Consider the following 21,903-nt stretch of genomic DNA (forward strand, 5'->3'; position numbering starts at 1 on the left):
AAACAAAAAAATATTATGATATTGAAAATACAACTGACTCCTTGCAAAAATCTATTTTCAGGAAACTTCACTTGGGTTGTCAGAAACAGGATTAGTATGTGAAGCAAAGAAGGAAGACAGATTCTGCTCTGCTTTGTATACTGTATCATTAATGCACAATGATCTTTTACTATCTCTACCTTTAATTTTCTTCACAATAGTGAAAGATGTGCATTGTTTCAGGAATTAAAGTTATTCATAATGTTGCTGTACCTTAAGATTTGGTTTCACATCCTGCAGTAACAGTTCACGTTTCTCTGTTCTGTTGGCTAGGCTTTAGGTGTTTAGTTCAAACATTTCAGATGTTTCTAATTAACTATATCCAGTTTCCCAGCTGGATTAAGAAAAGTACTCAATAATTGTGTTTCGCTTGTTGCCCTTCTCTGTTTTACTGCTCTGCTCAGCAGTATACTACCTCCTCCTTGTTTTTCAAACACCTGCCCACTCATAACTGTGTTATCCATTGCTGGTATTCTCTCTGGTCTGACTTTCAATTGTCTGGCTGGAGATCACAAACTCTCTTCTACCCTTTTGGTTCCTGCTGCACATATACAATATCTACACATTCTTTGTTTTATTATCTGTCCTGTGCTAGTGAACTCAGATGCATCATGTCAGGTGAATATTTTTTTTCTTTTACTAACATTAAATAAGTTACTTATGAAAAGCTTTCTTCATCATTTTTGTAACAAGCAGCATTTGTTTGACTTGCTGTAAAGCATGGTTTATTCAATGTGGTAATATGTATTGCAAGCTGGTTTTTGTCCCCTCACTGAACAAAAACATAAAGCATAAACCAGTCTCAGTTTACCCTATTACCTTAAAGCATACTATGGTCATTATAGTTCTGAATGATAGCAACAAGTTTAGCATTCCTGTGCTCCTAAATAAATTTAGCTTAGCTTTCAAATCACTTAATGCATTTCTTTCCAGTGGATCCAGTAAATACTAGCCAGCTAGGTAGGTCAAATCTTGTTCTAACATATGCAACCTACACTGACTCCCATAAGCCACCAAATTATCTCTGCGTTAAATGCTTCAAAAGTAACGTGATTTTAAAGCGTTTTAATGCGCTTAAAGTAGTTTTAAAGCAATTTTATGTTATATTTATGTGAATCATAACAAGAAACTTCTAAATAAGGAAGAAAAATATATTTTAAGCTTATAATATATTCAACTTTCAAGGGCAATTTATGTTGTAAAGCACTGACTGACCCTTTTTCCCCCCAAAACATGCAGCTGAACTTCTTACTCAAAACTTTCCAGTAAAGACACAGAAAGGAATATATAAAATGCTACACAAGTACTTAACCACTCATAATTCTACCCTGAAGGCAGCATACATTAAATGATTAAAATAAAATTGTTACAATACCTAGAGGGAAGGAAACAATTTGAATTTGCTTTCAGGTTTCAGATGAATTCAGTTTCTCTTTGTAATTCAAGTCTAAAAATTTTAGAGATGTAACACCAAAGAAAAAATTACTTTTTACAGCTAGATACACCCACAATAATGATACTAATCAGGGAGGCTCCCAAATTCTGTGTGTCATATGGTACAAAGCTTCTACTGGACAATGGGCAGAAATGAGGGAGCCTACCTTCTCCTACATTAACTTCTCACCATGTAAATCTGTCTCTCTCGGTATTACTGGATTTGAAGTCTGGGGTTAAAAAAAATACTTACAGTTTCGTAGGCAGATAACTTGGTGAATCATCTTTACTCCGAATGAGTTCATTGCATTTGTCAATTGTTTGGTAAACGGAAAAAGTGTCTCCAGTGCTATAAAGTACAGCTAAATTCTTGGCAACAAGCCGTCTGGTAGGAGGTCCTGGTGAATTGTTTAATAAAGAAGTCAATTGTTCAACCAGTTTCTTCTGGTTTTCCCTTATATCAGCCTGGAAATAAAATCAGTAACCACTTAAATTTCAGTTAAATTTAAAAGTTAGTTAAAGATAATTAATGCTAATTCTCTTTACTTTTCATTATTACCATACTGATACTCTGACATTTTAAATTAAAAATTAACATTTTATTGCACCTTTCTACTTAAAGAAAAGCCCTCTCAAATATGTGATTATTTTATTCTTCTTTAAAAAAAGAAAAAAAAAAATCACATTTTTCAGAGCATAATTCTTTCTAGTAGTATTTCTAGAGTATTTTCCCTACGGCACTTGAATAGTTATATCTTGCTAAAACAAAATTGCCATTTCTTGCTTCTTTTATGCCTGTTTTAAAATAAAACAACTTGTATAAATATAGTAATATAAGTAGTAAAGAAGAACTTTAGCAGAGTTTCAAGAAGTTGAGCATTAGAAAGGAAAGAATTTCCCTTAAAATAATCATCTATCTCAGTTTTACCTCAATTTTTAAAAATGCTCTTTAAAAAAAATAAATTAAAGAGCCTGGTACTGTATTTAATTCACATATTTTAACACAAATAGCATAACTCTTAAATAGCACTATCTAGGTTGGCTTACTGTTAAATATCCACATACACTACTTAATATGCAGTAAACAGTGAAGCAAACAATTAGACAGTTGGCTTGAAACATTATTAGGAAAATAAAAAACAAAGAGAAAGATGTTACATTCTTGCTTGCTAGAACTGTGCCAACTACCAAATAATTGTGCCATGCTAGGTGGAAGCATGACTGCCATTCTTCATCATGGGGTTGCAAAATCTTGCAGTAATAATCTGAGGTTAAAAAAAAAAAAAAATTTTAAAAATCACTTAATGCTTATTTCTCAAATTCCTTTCAATGGACAAGTGGCTCTGTCACCTGAAGGGCTGTGACCAAAAACTTTTAACATTTAGAAAGTTACTGCTAACAGTGAACATACTTTCATTGCGTGTACATAAAAGACATGAAGCAAATGAAACCGAATACTGCTCTTTGTTTTTAAACAAAATAACAAAAAAAGGCAGAGAGAAATAGCTCTATAATGTGCTTTTCTTCTCAAGTCTCATTATACTTACTCTGCTCGTCACTGGTAAAAGTTTTTCCAAAAACTGTAACCATTCAAAAATGAACTCTGCTTTTTGAAATTCACCAAGCTGGTTATATGCTTCTTCATTAAGTAGTAAACTGTGAGCTAACTCCATTCCTTGAAATTTTCCTCAAATCTCTTCTCAAACACCGTGGAATAAGATTAAAAAAAAAAACCCACTACCAGAACTGTGTTAATCAATCAGGTTTTCTTCCCCATTAATATGTGGTGACTGTATCAGAAGTTTAAACACCTAAAGAGAAAAAAAAAAAATTACTAGCAAGTCAGCAATTATATTATATTTATGCTTGGCTTATTAAAACAAAACTTTCAAAGGAAAACGTATAATTAAAAAGAGAAAAAAAAGGTTACAGTAGTTTTATTTAGGTGGCTTTAGTAATACTTAATGGTTTTGGAAATGAGATAATGGTATTGATGTAATATACGAATTAAAGTTAAGTATACTTAAAAATCAGAGGGGCTCGCACTGAGCTACTATTTTTTTCTTTGTCTTGTTTTGCATGAAGTGATGTTTACTAGTACTTGATCATGTATATACCTGAAAGTAATGATCAGCTGGCCCCAAACATAAAGACTTTTGCGATCTAGAATTAAGTGCAGCAATAGCAGTAACCTACACTTAGCAAACTCATGTTAATATTACTCACAAATAGAAATGCTAACATCTTATTCAAACACTTTATATATTCTCAATGCTAAGCAAGGCATAAAGAAAAAACAGAACTTCATTGCTGAACAAACCTCTAATGCTGTCTTTTTTAAAAAAACCCCCACACCTGAAAAAAGGATGGTTCAAAAACTCGAAGTTCTAAAGAAGTTATATTTTACTTATGTCTCTCGGACTATTTTGGGAATTTCCACATTGTCAACAGGCATAACTAGAAGCAAATCAAGATGAAAAATACTTCTAATGATAAACTTTTTCCCCACTATTTAAATGCCATATAGCCTCAAACTCAAAATATAATATTCTGCAGGCTTTGCAAACAAAAATAGTCAAGGAGATTCTGGTAAAATGTCAACTGTATTTTAAACTCCCAAACAAATTATCCTTTCCAGAGGTCACTGAGACTGCTGAACATACATTTTTTTCCTATGCAGTAACAATATTATAGTGTAAAATGATCCATCACACAGTAAATGGACAATACAAAGCAATGGTAAATAATTCAGTACTCGGGTTGTCATCAAAAGCACAGCAGAAGGTTACCTTTACTACTTTCTACACTTTTTTTATGTAAAATTTACTCACAGAGGAAATTAGTCACATCTAATTTACTATAATGAACTGTCACTTCAAATTTACCTGAAATACCAGGCAGTTTGACAAAGCACCACACTGTAAAATGACAACCAGAGATAAATATACATACCTAAGCACACCTACATATATTTAGTCTGCCTAGGTACATAGATGTTCACAATTTACCAGTTATCTCACTCCTAGAACACTCACAGAACTTAACTCTATCCTCACGTTTTTTGAAACATACAAAAAAAGTAGGATTACGTATTTCATTGAATATTTGAGTAGAGTTTCATCACTGCTCAGCATGGAAATTACACGTACAGGTCACAAACCCTTCTTTTTACCTCACCCAAGGCCTGTCCCAATGTCTAGTAAATCTAAATCACCTGCTACCACAGCAACTGATTCAACTTACGTACAGAGCTGAGGATTACAACTCATAGCGTTTTCCCCAACTGAAAAGATCACAGATTGTTGGCACTTAACTTACCTAGCAGATAATTTCTCCTCATTGCACAAACTGTCTCTCTGCTGCTCCGGGTTCTTGGATAAAGGATGTCAAGAGTTCAATTTTCTGGAAAAAGAGTTAACACAAAAATCGACTTTTAAAAAGCACATGAAATACAAGTGTCTGTTCTACAAAAAAACCCAAGAATTCCAAAGTCTTGCATACTGACAATTTTTATTAGCTAATAGCTCACCAAAAAATACTGAACTGGAGCTCCATAAATATTATTAGCTGTTTATATGTTGCATTTGAATTGGGCAGACCCATCATATTCACCATACAAGTTGATTCATTTAACTACTGAAACCACCTTTCTTATTTCTGTTTTGTTAAAGCAGATTAATTCTAAAACAAACAAGCAAAAAAAGTAAGCTCAGACAGCATAATACCATAATTATTTTCTAGGAAGATTATTTCAGTGCCTTCACCAGACCTACATGACTTTAATATATCTAAAAAAGCAAAGGTGGAAAATACTTATTATATTAATCTGGAATGCTATAATGAATGACCATGTCCTTATCATTAAGTCATAAACAATGCAACAGCACTCATGTCTAAATCAACAACCAGCACAGCTGGTAAAGGTGACTCAACTGTTCTGAAATATTCACGTACAATACTATGGATACAAAAAGACATGAGGATTATCAATCCATTCTCCTAGCTCCCAGATAAAATTTTAATACTCGAATCAATGGGCAAAACCATTTCCTTTTAAAACTCATTCAACCTGAACCTAGCCTGGCAGGACATGAAATACAGGTTGCATGCTATTTTAAAAGTAATCAGTTTTCAATCAGTCTTTAAAAGAATGAAGTCAAGAAGAAATTAAAAGTACGCATAGATTTCCAAGTAGTCTAAACTTCTTTCAGCCTGGGAAACCAGGGTTCAGCCGGGCGAAGAGAAGGCTCAGGGGGACCTAACAGCAGCCTTCACAAGGGAAGATTACCAGGAAGATGAAGACAGGTTCTTTACTGAAGTGTATGTCAGGGAATAATACCAGAAGTGTCATAAATTGAAATGGAGAAGGTTCCTATTGGACAGAAGAAAAAAAAGATTTTCACTGGAAGGATTATCAGCCACTGGGACAGATGCTGAGAGGCTGCAGAACACCCTCAGAGGTTTCTCAGGCTAGACTGGACAAAACCCTAAGCAACCTGGTCTGAACTCAGAGTTAACCCTTCTTTGAGCAAAAGGTTGGGCAAAAAGACCTCCTAGGGCCCCTTCCAACCTGGATGAGTCTACATTTTGTCAACTATCCTGCCCACAACTCACACTGCCGACATACATTCTTCTGTTAATGTTAGTCAAAGATAAAAGTTTGTGTTGTTCCACTGCAATTATTATTGTAACATGTTTCTGTATGTGACACTTCTACTATATAAGCACATATTTGCAAAACACAACTGGAATTATTTTTTTTTTTTAGGATTTGCGTAGTCTAAATTAAAAAAGAAAAATGTTATGGTGTAGTTGCTGACCTTTATAATGAACACCTGCTAACATGACTAGAAACGCTAGCATTTCTCAGAGGAAAGACTATCAGTTCCGAATTACAGAGGCTGATTGTTCATTATGTAAGATTTAGTTTTGTAGAAACTGAGAACTAACCACCCAGCAAAAAAATCACACACCTGATCTTTCCAGAGCTGGCCAACAAGCAAACCTTGGTTCCACAAAGCTACGTACAAAATAGTATACTCTCCATCCTATCAAAAAAACTTATCCCAAACACCTACTGAGACTCCCTTTAATGAGCTGTAAGCCTGCACACCAGAGATACTTATGAAGCTTCAAAAATAATAATAAAGAAAGGGCACAGGCATACAACCTTGTGAGAAGAAAGGCGAGAATGTAGGGAATCAAGTTTTTACTGCAGCATATTGGTTTTTACAGTCAGATTGGAGAACAACACAAAAGGCACGGTGCTTACAAGGCTATGCAGAACAGAACACAAGCACAGAATATGGGGACAAGCTGGGTTTGATTAACATTAAATATGTCCTTGTTATGCATACAAGATGTTACTAGGCAATTTCTAAGTGCAGAAGAAAACATCAAACCTAAACACATACAGTCCAGACAAGTGCAACTTGTGCAACTCTGCTCTAATTAGAGGCATGGCATACCCACGTGATGGGCTATGCAAGCACGATGAAAGACTGAATGTTACGCCAGTCATTGCGGTTATTACAGTTTCTTGAACAGCCTCACACACTAGTAAATCGATGCAAGTACAAGCTAAGCATGTAAAGATGCATCCATATTTACATGAAACCCATGTTTAAAAATGTTGAATTATTTGCAAGTCCCTTTCCCCTGGTGTCATGATTTTGATTCTTCTCAACCTGAAAAAGAAATCTGGAAAAATAAATGTGAAATTTCATTGAATGAAACACATACTATGCCATCAACAAAAATCAAAAGGCATACATGGGTGATAAAAAAATCTGAATTTTCTAGCTAGCATGATGCACCACCCTTTTGGTTTTGTCTTTAGATAACTGAAGTAATTACAAGATTTACTTTCCCATCAGTGCTACAAGAGCAGATCAATCAAAAATCCCTCTTTTTTCCTATGAGGTAAGTTTATTTTACATTTATACTATGCTACAAAACTGTCACAAAGATTTATTGGACAAGGCAGAAGTTGTTCCTACTTATTACTGATGAAAAAGTTTTCATTTGCCGACTGCCAATTTGGCAAGCAGGATTGTTCAAGACTGATCGGAAAAGAGCTCAGAAAAGCTCTTAGAAAAAGCACTAGATGGAACACTGCCCTGTAAATTGAAAGGAATATAGGGTGAATCAAGCATTAAAAGGCAACAGCAACTGAGTTTCAGAAGTTCCTGATAAACCACAGAGAGAAAAAACGGACTTGTAGTCTTCTTAAAAAAAAAAAAAAAAAAAAGAAAAAAAAAAAAAAAAGAGATGACTGAACCAGGGGAAGTTGGATCTGAGTAGCTGCCTTTAGCAACTGGCTTTAAAATATGAGAACCAACAGATCACCCATGACAAAGTTATAACAGAGCCAAAAAACCAAGCTGAAATTCAAAATAGATCTATTACATGTATCAAGTTTGTTCTGAGATAGCTAATCTTCTCAGGCTTTACAAGCTGAGGGAAGCAGTCCATAGACTGTTGTATTTCTTTCACATGGAAGTCTCAGACAAAAATTAATACACAACAAATGAAAAGCTATCAGCAGTAGTGGTAACTTAATGAATTTTACTCTTCCCCTTCCTTTCACCTCATGGCATATTTTGTCTCTGCATAAAAAAAAAAAATTAAAAAAAGACAATCTGCAATAAAGCAGACCCCTAACTGATCTCTCACTAAAAAAATTAAGCCTTTAAATTATGACTCATCATTTCAAGGAAAATCAGCACAAGTAATGGAAACTACCACACAGATCAAGTATGTACTTACAAATTTATTTTCTTTTAAGACTTCTCACATTTGATCTCTTGTTGTTCCAGCAGTTTGTCTTTGCCAGGAACAAGTGCTGCTCAAACAGAAATCAGATCAACCTGAGCTCTCTGAGCACGATACTCAGATGAGCATCTAGTATACAGTCTAGATGAGGACTGAGGTCCTTTACATCTACTACATAGTGAAGAAAATAAAGTGCTGTATAACTTTATAATAATTATTTATATTTTTCTAATTTCACAAGTACTAAAATAACTCTGCATTAAATCTGATATAAAGCATAAAGATAATAAACCTGTGGATTCAATTTTGTACTGAAGACTAGTCTAGCAGAGAAGTAAAAAGGACATTATTCTTCTAAGAAATTATCACTGTTACTCATTGCTAGTAATGAGTAATAGTAAAAAATGAGTAATAGTAATGAGTAAGATTAAAAAATTACCAGTGTTTTCATAATGGCTGCCATTGGGCTGACTACACAATCAATGTCATAACTATGACACTGCTGAAAAACAGAGCTGAAGCACGTTCATTAGTATCAAGTTGTCCCTCACTGCATCACAGTGGTATTTTAACTGACTTCAAATTCATGGGTTTTTGCCCAGAAAGCAAGATTTATTATCATCTAACTAAGTAGTGAACCAATACATTTAAGAGAAAGCCTTCCAGCCTGACACGTTTAGTTCTAGTCATTAACAGTTCAGATCAATGTTACTCCTGCAGCACTGTTTTAAAAGTTTAATGGGATGATCGTTACCCATGCATCCGAGCTGACTGCATGGCAAGATGATCGATGCTCAACCCTATGTTAAGCCCTTGCACATACCTATTTAGAGTGTCTCCCAAACATAAACACAACTCCTGCCCAGCTCCCTCAGGCTTACTTCTGACAAGAAACTGAGTATGATGCTCTTCTTGCCAGCTGGGCCGAAAAACCACCTTAAAGCACCAGCCAAATTCAGCTACTGATGAATGAAACATAGACCAAAATCCAATAGTTACAGTGTACCATTTATGCTAGTAGGCAAACATGAGGAGGCACAGGGATCTGGAGAAGAAAAAAAGTGCAGGATCAAACTCCCAGCAACTTCAAACGGGAGACCTGATTGCCCAGGGAATGAAGGATTGAGTTATCTTCAGCTGCAATCTAGCTACAATTTATAGCACACATAGAAATAATCTAATTTAAATAAACTACAATGACAGAATCTTAATAATTTGATAACAAATAAAAAAGAACTAAAATTCCAGCTCAGATGAACTTGGAGTTTAGGCACTGGAAATATATTGAAGTGGCAATTTTCAACAGCTAGAGAAAGGTATTTATTATTACTCAAAAGACAGGGCAGCCTTTTACTTATTGACTTCTACAAACTATTACCAACTAAAACACAGAAGCAAAGTCTGCCTCAAAATCTTCAGCACAAAAAGGTGAAGCTAAATAAAAGTGTCAGCATAAGTACATCAGTACTCCAATATCCTTTGTGTGGCAGGATCCTCAGCATTCAGCCAACTTGTGCCTTTTCTCTATATACAGAACCCTTAAATTTTTCACTCTGCAGAGCGACGTGCAGCAATGGCAGGTAACTGCTGGTCCCGACATAACATTGACCCCTCTGCATACATTTTATGTCCAACAGTGCTAATCACTCTTGGCCTCCCACTCCACTGAAAAAAAGCCGAGAATTTTATATGCCCTTTCACTGCTTTCTTGCATGTAGTTTCAAAGAAAACATACAAGCAAATTTAGGGCATTTCAGCACCAAGACACCAAGAGGAGGGAAAAAAAAATTAAAAAGAGAGAAAGACAAAATTAACTCCCCTGAAGACCGACTGTTTCTTTAGCAGAAACGTTGGTATGTTGAATTTATTAAACCCTTGATGAGGAGGAGTACGAAGAGGTTATGAAATCAGAGCCCAGTCTTTCAATGCATACACACACATGCTTGAATTTATCAGTGATCGGTCTCATCAATTTGGACCAAATTACTCCCTGGCATCAAATAGATTTGATTGTTTTTCATGCAAAATTAATATACTGCCATAAGAATGCCAGGTATTTTGCAGTGTTATGTTATATTGGTCAGCAGTGGGGAAATTTGAAGCCAAGCATGGAGAAGATGGGACTAACAGTGATATTCGACAGCAGTTTGCAAGAACAGGCCACGAGAGAAGGTCATCACAAGACCACAACCCAAAGCGCATGGAAAAACAAAAACCAGGCCACGGAGGAGAAGGTCCAAGATTTTAAGACTTTTAAATCAAGCAGAACTGTAACTCTTAATATCAGATTTTAAGTGCACTAACATGTGAAAAGCGCACCAGATAGTAAATCTCGCAGTTGAGTACTCATATGTTTTATTGCACATTCTGTGTTATGAAGGGATTCAATTCTACTCACAAATCAAACTATCTTCCTTTTTAAATAAAAATATGTACACACTTGCATCATGTGCTTATTCCAAATAGCAAAAAGCAATGAAGAATCTGTTTGACTAAGAGCAACAAAAAATAACAGATTATTACACAACCACCCATTTCCTCTAATTACTGCTAAAGATTTCAAACTGGGACAACTTCCACTTACGTTATATTTTTGTATGCAATTAGCCAGCTTAGAAACACGATTCTGAAATCACAGATGTTGAAACAAGATGCCTTTCTTTCAGGGTCTCCGCTTAACAGTGTTCTGGATGAAGCAATTTGCCCCAGGAAAACTATGCATCTATTCTACCACTGAAAATTTAGTAGCATTTACATAGGTACTTGCTAAAGATGTAATCCGAGTGCATCTTCATATATTGCACCTCCCATGTAGGTCTTGCCATGTTCACATAGCATTTCACGCTGTGCTAAAGAACAAATATCATGCAGCCCAGACAGAATTCTTGTTAGTTTCTCAGCTACTTTCATCTGTGTTGCAAAACAAAAGGGCTGTATTTTGATGTTTTGCGAACAGTGATGCTCAAACAAAGTACTTGTTTACTCCCACAGGAACAGTTCCAAATGACTGATTTTCCTAAAAAAATGCTTATCAAAAGTTATTGATTTCCAAGTTTCAGAAGAATCACCCTGTATCTGAAAAAGCAACAACGCTTAAAGGCAACAAAGATCTAAGTGAAATCTATCAGAATCCTTGTTCTGGGGTTGCTGGTTTTAAAAATATTCACACAAAGAATGTGACCACCCACAACCCTCATACATAACGGTGACATTGATAAGAACTACAACACAATATACATTTGCTGAAGTGTGAAAGAAATGACAGGACAATGTCTTCTAGGAATGTTGAATGATTTCTGTGAAGTTTTGAGGACAAAGCTTGACATAACTAGACAAAAAATACCCTGAAAAAATGTGCCTGGAAATGCAATAGCTGTTCTAGCAATGCAAAGTATTCAAGACATTTTTAAAAAACTCAGATTTGGGAAGACATTCATTCATCGTGTTAAAAAGTACATGTACTTTGCTTTTCTTATCATCACTTTAATCTTTATCTCCACATGAGAAGAACTATTCCAGGAAACCAAGAAACCGCTACATTCAGTTACTGAAATATATAAAGCAGCCATTTCCCGAGCTCCACAGCAGGCACTACTGGCACGGTCCGTCCCCCCTAGCACCCACAACTCTTGAATATTAGTTAGGTTCATTTCCGAAAGTTTTAAGTCAAAAGATAAACTTGGCTCCATTACAGGGACCTCAGAACATTACTTTATTTACAGGCAACCTGGCAAACTGCATATAAACAATTAAGCAATGCTTCTAATAGTTAGAAAAACAGTATCATAACTGGAAATCTGATTCTGACAAAGTGAGTTTAAAAGATCCCCCCCCCCCCCCAAAAAATTTGACTAAGTTCAAAAAGCAATAACTAACTTCAATCTGAATGAAAATGCATAGAATACTTTGGGTTTATTTCTTTGCAGGTTTGAAAGCTGGTGTGATAGCAAGGCATGTGCACAAAAATAACGGAATTATAAACATCCACCTAAATCCTAAAAATAATTTCAATATATGTCTGAACATGGCTTTACTCCCAACAACATTGTAGATTATATTGTTTATCCAATATAGCCAAAATATATCAAACTGAGTATACTGACAGGGTTTTTTTGTCACAATGATGGGAGTTTCATGGAATTAAATTATTTGTTAAAATGTTAAATTGACTTACAGTAGGTGATATACATGCATATAGATAATCCAAAGTGCAGGCTGATTTTAGTTACCAGTTTTCCATTAAGGTAAATGCTAAATCCAGTCCAGCTTAGCATTAAATTAAACCACAGGAAATTTTTGCTGAAGATATCCTGAAATCCTGGAAAAGTATACTTATTTTTCCTGAAAATCGTTATGGCTGTCATTGTACTAGGTTAACTAGTGCTATGACTAGACTTCAACTGCACTGGAATACACCAATACAGAAATTTAGCAGCAGAAGTCCTCACAGGTGCAGACTCTGCAGGAGACTTGTTGGGCAGATCAGAGACCACTATCCAGGCATAAATCACTGCCATACCTCACTGTGATGATTGATTCTCTAGATATTTTAAATGGCTGTTCCCCAAAGAAAACTCCGAAATAGCTCAAAAAATGTAACTGTATAGAGATTTCATTATTTTTTGGTTTGCAATGTAGATGTAGACATACTTCATGTCTTTTTTTAAGGTTCTGCTTCCTTAAAACAGTAAAAATTGCAAGGGTAAGAGCTGAATAGAACAAACATCCCACAATCTGAAAATGGTTTTGTGAGAAGGTGTTTCTAACCTCCTACCTCATTAGGATATTCTGAATTTTAAAATAGAAGATCACCCTGCATTGAGTAACAAAGTTTTTGACATGTTGGGATACATCATCATGAACTAGTCAGTAATTTGGATATTTTACTGACAACAAAAACAATCCTCTGTTCAAGAATCAAGCACAAGTTTTCAATATATTGCTAGACTTAGTGTAACATTAAACTGGCTTCCTCCCTCCCCCCACCTCCTTTTCATTGTGTCAAACTATCAGGAAAAGGAAGAGAAACCCAAACTTCATTCAGCACACAACCAGAAGTAATCTGTCTTCTGGGTCTCAATTGTTATTTCATACATGAGTTGAGAATATTACATATCAGGTAGCAAAACACCAAAACATATAGCTTGACTGTTTCTGAAGATGGGGAAAGTATTTCTGGCATGCGAGACTAAAATAAAAGTTTAATACAATTCAGGGTCACAACTATAAATGACTAGTCCTACTAAATCAAAACCCACACTTAAAGAAACATGACAAATAATGAATCCTAACTTCCAAAAACATCAAATTTCATTTACTGAAGCACAAAGCTGAACTCACCTTAACTTTATCGCCTTCCTCCTCTCTTATCACCCTTCCACCCATATCTCAATAAACTTTACTCTTATTTTAACTAAACTTACAACGTCTATGACTCTTTCCCTCATTCCAAAATGTCAACACTAATGCAACTCTACAGGTTTTACATCCCTGTGCAAAGTTTTTACCAGTTATACGGTGTAGACTCGCTCGTTGTCCTATCTGGGCAGCCAGGAATTCAAACTGCAATAGCCTGCAATAACATTTCTGCATACTGCAATGTCCAATGCTGCTACCCTTCCCCCGAACTATTCTTAATTTAAAAGATTTATAAGAAAATATAAAAGCAGCCCCCTAAAAACATGTACACTCGCTGCAAGTGAATGCCAAATCCGTCCCTGGAGTCTTAGGATCTGTATCGACCCGTACCAGGCAAACACCCACCCTCGCCTACCCCGCACCCCACCCCTGCTTACCCCAAACCCGGGGGCACGGTCGCTCTCCCGCCCCTCCCCGTGGCACCCAGGCGGCGTGGTGGGACGCCCCCCGGACGGCACCACGCGTGTGGCCGGCTTGCCTCGCCCCCCCGACAAGAAGACCTTTCTCCGCTCCCCTCACGGCAGTGAGACCTGCCCCGCAGCGCCGGGAGACGGGACAGGACGGGGCGGGCTGAGGGAGCCCGGGAGCCGCCCGGCCGCCGGCTTCTCTGCCTCACCCACCCACCCCGACAGCTCCGGGGGTGATCGAGCACTTTGCAGGCGCAGGCCTCGGGCAGCGCCAGCCCCTCAGCGAGCTCCCCGGCTCCCCTCGGCCCTCCTGCCCGCCTTCACACAACTCCTCACCCCGCGCCGAGGCCGGGCATCCCCTCCCGCCCGGCGGGGGGGCTGGCACCCCGCTGTTCTACGGTCATCCGCGCCCTCTTCCCCCGGCGGCTCCGTGCTCCCCGCGGGCCTTCGCGCCCTCGCCCAGGCGGCCGCCGGGGCTCCCCGCGCCCCCTTCCTCGCCCTCTCGGACGCCCACTCCCCGCCTGCCCCGGCAGCTAGCGGGGCAGGACCGGCGCCCTCCGCCCCTCCGCGCCCGCCCGCAGTACCTGGCTGACACGGCCCGGCCCGCCCCGCCGCAAGGCTCCCGCGCCGCTCTGCGGGGCGGCGGCGGCGGCGCTCGGCTCCGTCCGCCCGCTCGCCCTCCCTCCTCCGGCGCGGGGGGGCGGCGGGGGCCTGCGCCCGGGCCGCCACCGCTGCCGCCCGCCGGAGGGGGAGGGCGGGGAGGGCGGAGGGCGGTGTCCTCGCTCAGGGCTGTGCAATCGGGCCCGGAGCCATCGAGCGCCCGCGGTGGCAGGCGCGGGCTTCGGCTCTCCAGAGGGCGGGAGCGGCCTGGGGCGGCGCGGAGCCCCGGGGCGGCGGCGGGGGGGAGCCGCCACGCCGCGGCGAGGTGTCGGGGTGCCGAAGGGGACGGAGTCACCGCCCCCGGGTCGCTCCGTGGCTCTGCAGCCGCCTGGGCGCCGTGGCGGGGAACGAGCTCTGCGCTGCTCCCGCTCGCTGCAGCAGCGGGAGGGGGGCACAGGCCGGAGCTAGCCCTCTCCCACCGAAAGCAACGACAAAAAAACCCCGTTGGTGATTTTTTCAAAGGAGGCTCAGTTGGCACTGTTGCGATTTGTACCTGGCTCCGATCAGATGCCGTGACTTCTGATTTTCACTCCACCCCACAGACACCCGTCTGTACTTTCTGGAGAGGGACCCTGCCGCTACACCAGGACGGTTACAGAAACACCCCGTTTATATTCTTAACCATTTGCCAAACCCAACGTTTGCAAAAGTTGTTACACTTGGGTTTCATCAGTGTAAGCTTTGAACTCAAATCGAGATGGGATCCCAAGTCACCGAGTCATTCTGTGTCTTACTGACAAGGTCAGACATGGGCTCCTCCGGGTTCTTCACCTGTTTTTTTTCTACTGCATAGGTGCTCCAACTGAAAGAGGTTGCTACGTCGTCAGGAATGGACTTCCACCCTTGGAAATGTTCATAAGCAAATTCACTGTCATGAGAAAATTTCTGCTGGGGGGATCTTCTTTTCTGAATTCTGCCTTCAGAGTTGAAGTTCTGCCTTCATTAAGGGAAAACAGATGTCACTCAACCATTTTTTTAGTTTAAAAATAAACAAACAATAATCTTACTGTAGTTTTGTAGCTGATGCCCAGCCACATCTGGATTGTTTTTGCATCCTACCAAGTATCTAGCAGAGCAAACTGGAAGACAGACATCAGGTCCGGTTTCTGCTGGCAACAAGTTAGTTTGGCGGAATTGAGATGTTCTGTTTTAATTCTGCTACCTCAGCTGCTGCTACAAAGTTGAAGAAATAATGCTTTCTGGAATGAAACACTGGTTTTGACTAGACAACAAATCTTAAAGATGATCTCTTGTCTTCTTATTCCCACAGTGTGACATTGGTTAAACCTCAAAGTGGAAAACTAAGATTCCTCTCCACAAAGTGGGTTCTCTGGAACCGTCTTCTTTGAAGTGGTGCAAACCATCATGGGGAGGGAACAATGCCTGAGATGCATAAGCGTAGGAGCTGAAATCATGTCTAGCCCTTACATGACCTTGTAAATTCATCTCCAAATAGGTTCAACATGTAAAGTTTACATACAGTGTGATCCTCTATGCACATCTGTATTCAGTCATGTCGATGATACCACTGAGGAGCATTTCAAAGAGTGCACACAGAACTGCCTGATTACATTTTGCTATAGATGCCAAGAGCACCAGGCTGCATTACCGTATATGGACACTGGTTTCATTTTTACTAAATCACCAGCGATAAAGAAACACGAGCATTGATGCAATGACCTTTTACAAAAAAATTCTGCCAATGGATGTGGTAATGAAGAATACATAAATGCCTCACACCTGAAGCAGGAAACTATTTCTGTAGTATATTTCACAGAAATCAACTCTACAAACTCCTACTGGTGTAAAGGTGTTAACCCCTGGTATTGAAAATAACGTACACCCCCAGGAAAGAGTTATTTGCTCAGTTAACCTCATTTTGATCAGAAGATGAGTTGCCGCTGCTCAACATAAAGAGATCTGCCATTCAACTTGTGAGAAAGGTCATCTGAACAATTTCTATTCAAAGGCTGTTGGTGTTATGATGTTTTCCATAATGAACTCGAGAAAACCAAAGGCTGCTCTACCTGACAGTCCTGAGGTAACAGAAAGACCTTGTAATGTTTGTGAAGGATTGATCATGTTTAGCTCAGAAACAAATAAACAAAACCAAATCTAGAATAATTTTTAGAAGATTATGGCTGTTATTATTGTTATTACGATGATTATTCACTCTGTTGTGGTAACAGGCACAGTCCCACTCAAGATTAGTATCTCATAACGCTGAACGTTACGTGAGCGCAGGGCAAGACAAAATATCATCAGTAAGATACACAGTCTTGCTCAGTTCTTCCCAAGAATGACCTCGCGCAGCCCCCAGTATACATGATATCAGCTCTAAGTAGTGCTCTGTTAATGCTCAACTCATACGAATCAGTTGGAATAATGAGGGATACTGATGTGGGATGCTCCTTCCATCTCCGGATATATCAGCCTTAGGGTTGCTTTGTGCCAGCAGTGCTTACATGAGGGTAAGAATCTGTATTTATTGGATTCATAGCTAACCTTGATTCTTTAATACGATTTTTTCCGTAAATTGGTCAACAGAGTGTTAACCATGCACTGATCCAAATTAGCATGTACTTCAGCAGTAATGCATGCCAGTTTTATCTTTCTGCTTTTCAATCTGAAATAAAAAATATTGTCATGCAAGTTTATAGTATTCTGTTCTGAAACAGACAAAAATAGGACAATTAAATGTATTCACCATGTATTAATTCAATTTCCCTTTTCCCCATTAGTCCTGACTGAGCTTCAATAGCAAATTACTTAATAAAATAAGCAACTGGCACATAACTGCAACGCACAAACCTACTGATTAGTCTTCTCATTAGTTAGTCTATTTTGGTAAAGTGGGTTGACTGATTTAGAGCATGAATCAGTTCTGCCATACAAATTCCAGTCATAGTAGAATATCTGTACAGTCACATATGCCTCTGAGCTAAATATTCTCTTTCTTACAGCTTTGTAATCCTCAGTGACTCTAGAGGAAGAGAAAAGAATGTATTCCTTTGAATTCAGTGGGCCTGTCTACGCATGAGTAAGAATCGCAGGACTAGGGGCCTGACTTAAAGCAGATGAAACATCACCAAATAATTACATAGCAAACAAAACCAAATTCCATTCTATTTTAAAATCAGTAAGAAGGAATGTCTTTAGATTAATTATAAGACTGAACATTTATTTTTATTTTATATTTGCAATTATATTATATATACCCATTATATACCCATTTAAGTACAGGGTCAGACCATTACGGTCTGATTCTGCAAACAGTTACACCAACAGCAACAGGCAACTTACATTTGGCTTTAATCTGAGGAAGGTTATTAATGTGCCTATAAACATTATAACATGATCATTTCTAGAACTGCTGCAGCCCTTAGCATCCATGGCTGCCCATCAGTGCTCCCTCTGTTGAGACAGTAACTAAGTGTTTCTAATCCCAAAAGTGAAACATTCAGGTCCCTGGAGTAGCTGCCTTCTGGAGGTATGTAGAATCCAGTACAGTTTGGTCTGTCCTAGCTTTTGCAAAGCCTTAGTTATGAATCTTTCTTTTTTACACATTGAATATCAAAAATAATATATGCTTTTATTTCATGCTTAAATACTGCTAGACTTCTTTTTATTCCCAATACAGTTGGTTTTTGTACTATCATAAAATACAAAGTCTGAATTCCTGCCAAGCAATTACACAGTCCTGCTGTTATTTTTAATCCTAAAATGTAAATAAAAGTATTATGCATGCCTAGATAATGTTAGATACAGCTACCAAAATGGAAGTGGGAAATAAGAAAGGGAAATGAGTCCTATTGAAACCATGACACATACATCTCAAACAGTTCAACATGTGAATAAATGATCAATCTTCACTGGTAAATATGAATAATATAATTTTGAAAATTTTTAAATTAAATACCTGAAGAATCCTGGATAAAGTATTCTGACAAGAATCAGCTGCACATTAATGAGACCTAGAAATGGATTGCCAACTGAATATTAAGGCCTCCCAAGAACCTTTTGCTTTCACTGTTAATCCAAAACCTACATTGCAGTCTCTTTTCTAACGGAGCACATCTAAATAGCCTTAAGCTCCTTACTTGCACATTTTTAATACATACTGATGTAAGAGGGCATATATTGTGGCACTTACACAGGCAAACACAATTAAAGTGAATAGAAAGCAATCTTAAATTCACAGTGACAAGATACATAAGTATATATGAACTAGAACAGTGCAACAGGAATACCATTTATTTACTTTTCCATGCTGCCTGGGTCACTCCTATTTTAGAAATAGTATGGGGTGTTATTTGTAGTGATACCATGCCGTTCACTGAGGTACTCAAAGCGCTCTGTGGACATTAGCTCAGGTCACATTTGTGAGGCAGAAGCTAAGGTAGGAGGTAGAGAAAGGCAAATTCCTGTAGCCCCAACAAAGGTGAAGAGAGGTGAGAGCGTACTGCCTTCTGATACAAAAAGAGGAACAGAGATGATTTTTTTGCCCTTAATGAAAGAGGAAAAAAGCAATGGTTTTAAACCTCTTCTCCTCCCGTTTTCACTCTTTCTTTGTCTCACAGATGGAAAAAGTGGAGCAGAAAATTGCTTTGCCCAAAGCCACACACTGGCAGTAATTGAACTAGTGGACAGCATTGGTTTAAATGGAAAATGCGTAATATAGTCATATTATTCAGGCTAGTCTATCTGCTGTTTCTTTCTCTTGTCCACATATGCCATTTACTTTTCAACTGTAGTTGCACAGTACTTCTGGTAGCAGAATCTTGTAGGGATTCCCAAATTTTGAGTTGCTTTCGGGAAACTTCAACAAAATAAGAAGGAATAGGAGATACCAAATTCACTAAATTCTTAAGAGAGAGTCGCAAACTTTGGGTGCTGTCTTCCCAAGAAAGAGATTATGGAGGCAGCTCTGATTTCTGTTCTCGCCCAGCAGTTGCGACCCTGATTTCTAATATAAAGCAGCTGGTGAATCTCACAGACAGTCCAGCCTCACTGTGCTGTGCAATACACTAAACACAGTGGTAGACATTGTTTCACTCAATGTACAGTCTTAAGTAGCAACACACTGAAAAAAACTCAATACCCATTTGTTAGATGAGAATTGAGATGCAAAGGAGTTAAGAAATTAAGCCAGTCACATAGGGGTTTGGTGGCAGACCTCAGGTAATGCCTGTGGATTTCTGGAGACCGCTCTAGCCCTCTGTGGCACACTGCCACTCCAGAAGAGAAACGTAATGTGTTTGAGGGAGACCATATAGCAAAGTAGACGCTATTAGAGACTAAAAGCAGAAAATAATGGAAGCTTAAAAGATTCATACCTCCTTCTCCAAAGATGCTGTTTTTATACCAGACGTGAGATTGAGGTTCACCAGATCATACTTTTAAATCCCAGTAGATGCCTCAGACTGATGGAACTGACTTTGTTCTCAAGGAAGGGCTAAAGTGCAGTAGTTGCACTGAGTCACAACGAAGAAAGAAACTTTCATGCAGCTTTTGTGGTAAACGAGATCAGACATTGCAGCTGCATTAAAGGGCCTGGTGAAAAACACCACACAGGCTGACTAATATCCAGCAGCCCATCAAGTGGGTGCCATTGCAACATGGGGAAGCAATGGTCTGCAGGAGCTGTTGAGTGCAAAATCTTGTTACGGGCAAAAAGAAACCCACCCTATGTGTGAAGTCACACAAAATTTATTATTAGTATAACTGCAACCTTAGCAGTCTAATCAAAGAATTATTATTGGTCCAGATCTAATTATTGCAGGAAAAGAAAGGAAATAAAAACAAACTGTATAGAAAGTCTCAATAATAATACTACAGTTAAAACCGTTATGTGTGCACTATCTAGTACCTACCCCTTCTCCTGGTGTCATGCTTACCCTTTCACCTCCCTGTGGCTTCCGTCTGGTGGAGGCAGCACAGCGGATCATCAGCATCCAGAGTCCTGTGCCTGTAGGAATAGGATGTTGGTGTTTATGGTTTCTTCTTCTTTCTCTCCTTTTTCCTCTTTTGGAAATGGCTCCCACCTGGGGCTATTATTACATGTTTTCTAATAAAGTTTTACACCTTGCTTTTTCTTCACTAGCCTGCAACTATGCATTTTGCATTACATCTTGGATACTTGTTCTTTCTTCTCTTTTTTACCCTTAAGAATAGTTTTGTCCAGCTCCAGGTCTGCATTGCTTTAACTGACCATTGGCAAGTTGTTTATAGCCTTGGGATCTTCAGTGCCAGCCTGTGCCCCATCTCTTACTGTCCCATGCCTCTACTCTACGCTGCAGCTGGTGTCTTCACTTCTCAAGGTTGCTGCTGTTCTAATTGGCCTTCATTTCTGCACACTGTAACATTATGTTAGAGTCACAAATATATCATTCTACACAGAATAACTACTTATTATTAATATCCATATAAAAACTGTGGTTACACCACTCAAAGCAAAACAAATTAGCCATAGTCTCCTGTCATTAGAAACATTGTTGTTACAGCTACATCAAGTAAAACCAAAGCTCCAAGAAGATCAGGGAAAGTTCAGACAAAGCATATGTGATAAGCCTCCTTCCTGAGGTCTTGCAAACTCAGGACAAAGCCTGCGGACTATTACTAGCAATAGCAATACAGTTGCAGCATTGTTACTAGTATTACTGGGCTACAGGCTGCTTATTACCTTCCAATTCTGGATTAATAATTATGTTGCATACTGTATGTAGCAGCAGAGGTAAGTATTTCCACGAAGGGCAAGGGAAAGAAGCAGGAATACTGCTGACTAAAAAACAAGCTATTGCACCTGAACTCATTAGTTTTATGAGCACAGTTCATAGTCCACGCACGCTTAGCTTAGACACACTTGGGTGTGTACGCTGCAAACAAGGTCGCAAAAACCTGATACAACAATTACTGTGTGACAGTTGAATTGGAGGCCACACTAGAATAGCATAATGATGACTCCTGATTTTATAGTTTATTTCAAGGAAGTGGGGAATATTAAGCATCTTCCAATACGTATTCTGTAAGTGTAGAACAGGATAATTATTTGAGCTTTTGTCTAGTTATAGAATATTTGAACTATTTAAAGCAGCGTCAGGTCATCTGTTTAAAGCATATATTAATGGCAGAAAGGAATACACATTTGGCTTCGAAAACATAATTTTAATCA

At 38.8% G+C, this 21,903-nt stretch overlaps 1 protein-coding gene across 9 annotated transcripts in view; it reads right to left on the reverse strand.

Annotated features, from left to right (window-relative positions):
• HEATR5A (HEAT repeat containing 5A) overlaps positions 1 to 20,189 on the reverse strand; it is a 73,509-nt gene extending 53,320 nt beyond the window's left edge. For 5 of the 9 annotated variants that reach the window (XM_075503105.1, XM_075503104.1, XM_075503102.1 and 2 more), the window contains exons 1-4: positions 14,657 to 14,825; positions 4,792 to 4,875; positions 3,021 to 3,284; positions 1,727 to 1,938 (exon numbers count right to left, since the gene is read on the reverse strand). In XM_075503105.1, the coding sequence (XP_075359220.1) occupies positions 1,727 to 1,938; positions 3,021 to 3,146 (338 nt within the window). In that variant the 5' untranslated portion in view covers positions 3,147 to 3,284; positions 4,792 to 4,875; positions 14,657 to 14,825. Of the gene's footprint in view, positions 1 to 1,726; positions 1,939 to 3,020; positions 3,285 to 4,791; positions 4,876 to 14,042; positions 14,061 to 14,408; positions 14,554 to 14,656; positions 14,827 to 20,068 lie in introns of those variants that run through there. The other 4 variants (XM_075503098.1, XM_075503106.1, XM_075503099.1 and 1 more) reach the window with 4 other exon arrangements.
• Positions 20,190 to 21,903: the final 1,714 nt, after the last annotated feature.

Source organism: Mycteria americana, chromosome 5 (assembly GCF_035582795.1).
Source record: "Mycteria americana isolate JAX WOST 10 ecotype Jacksonville Zoo and Gardens chromosome 5, USCA_MyAme_1.0, whole genome shotgun sequence".
NCBI lineage: Eukaryota > Metazoa > Chordata > Aves > Ciconiiformes > Ciconiidae > Mycteria > Mycteria americana.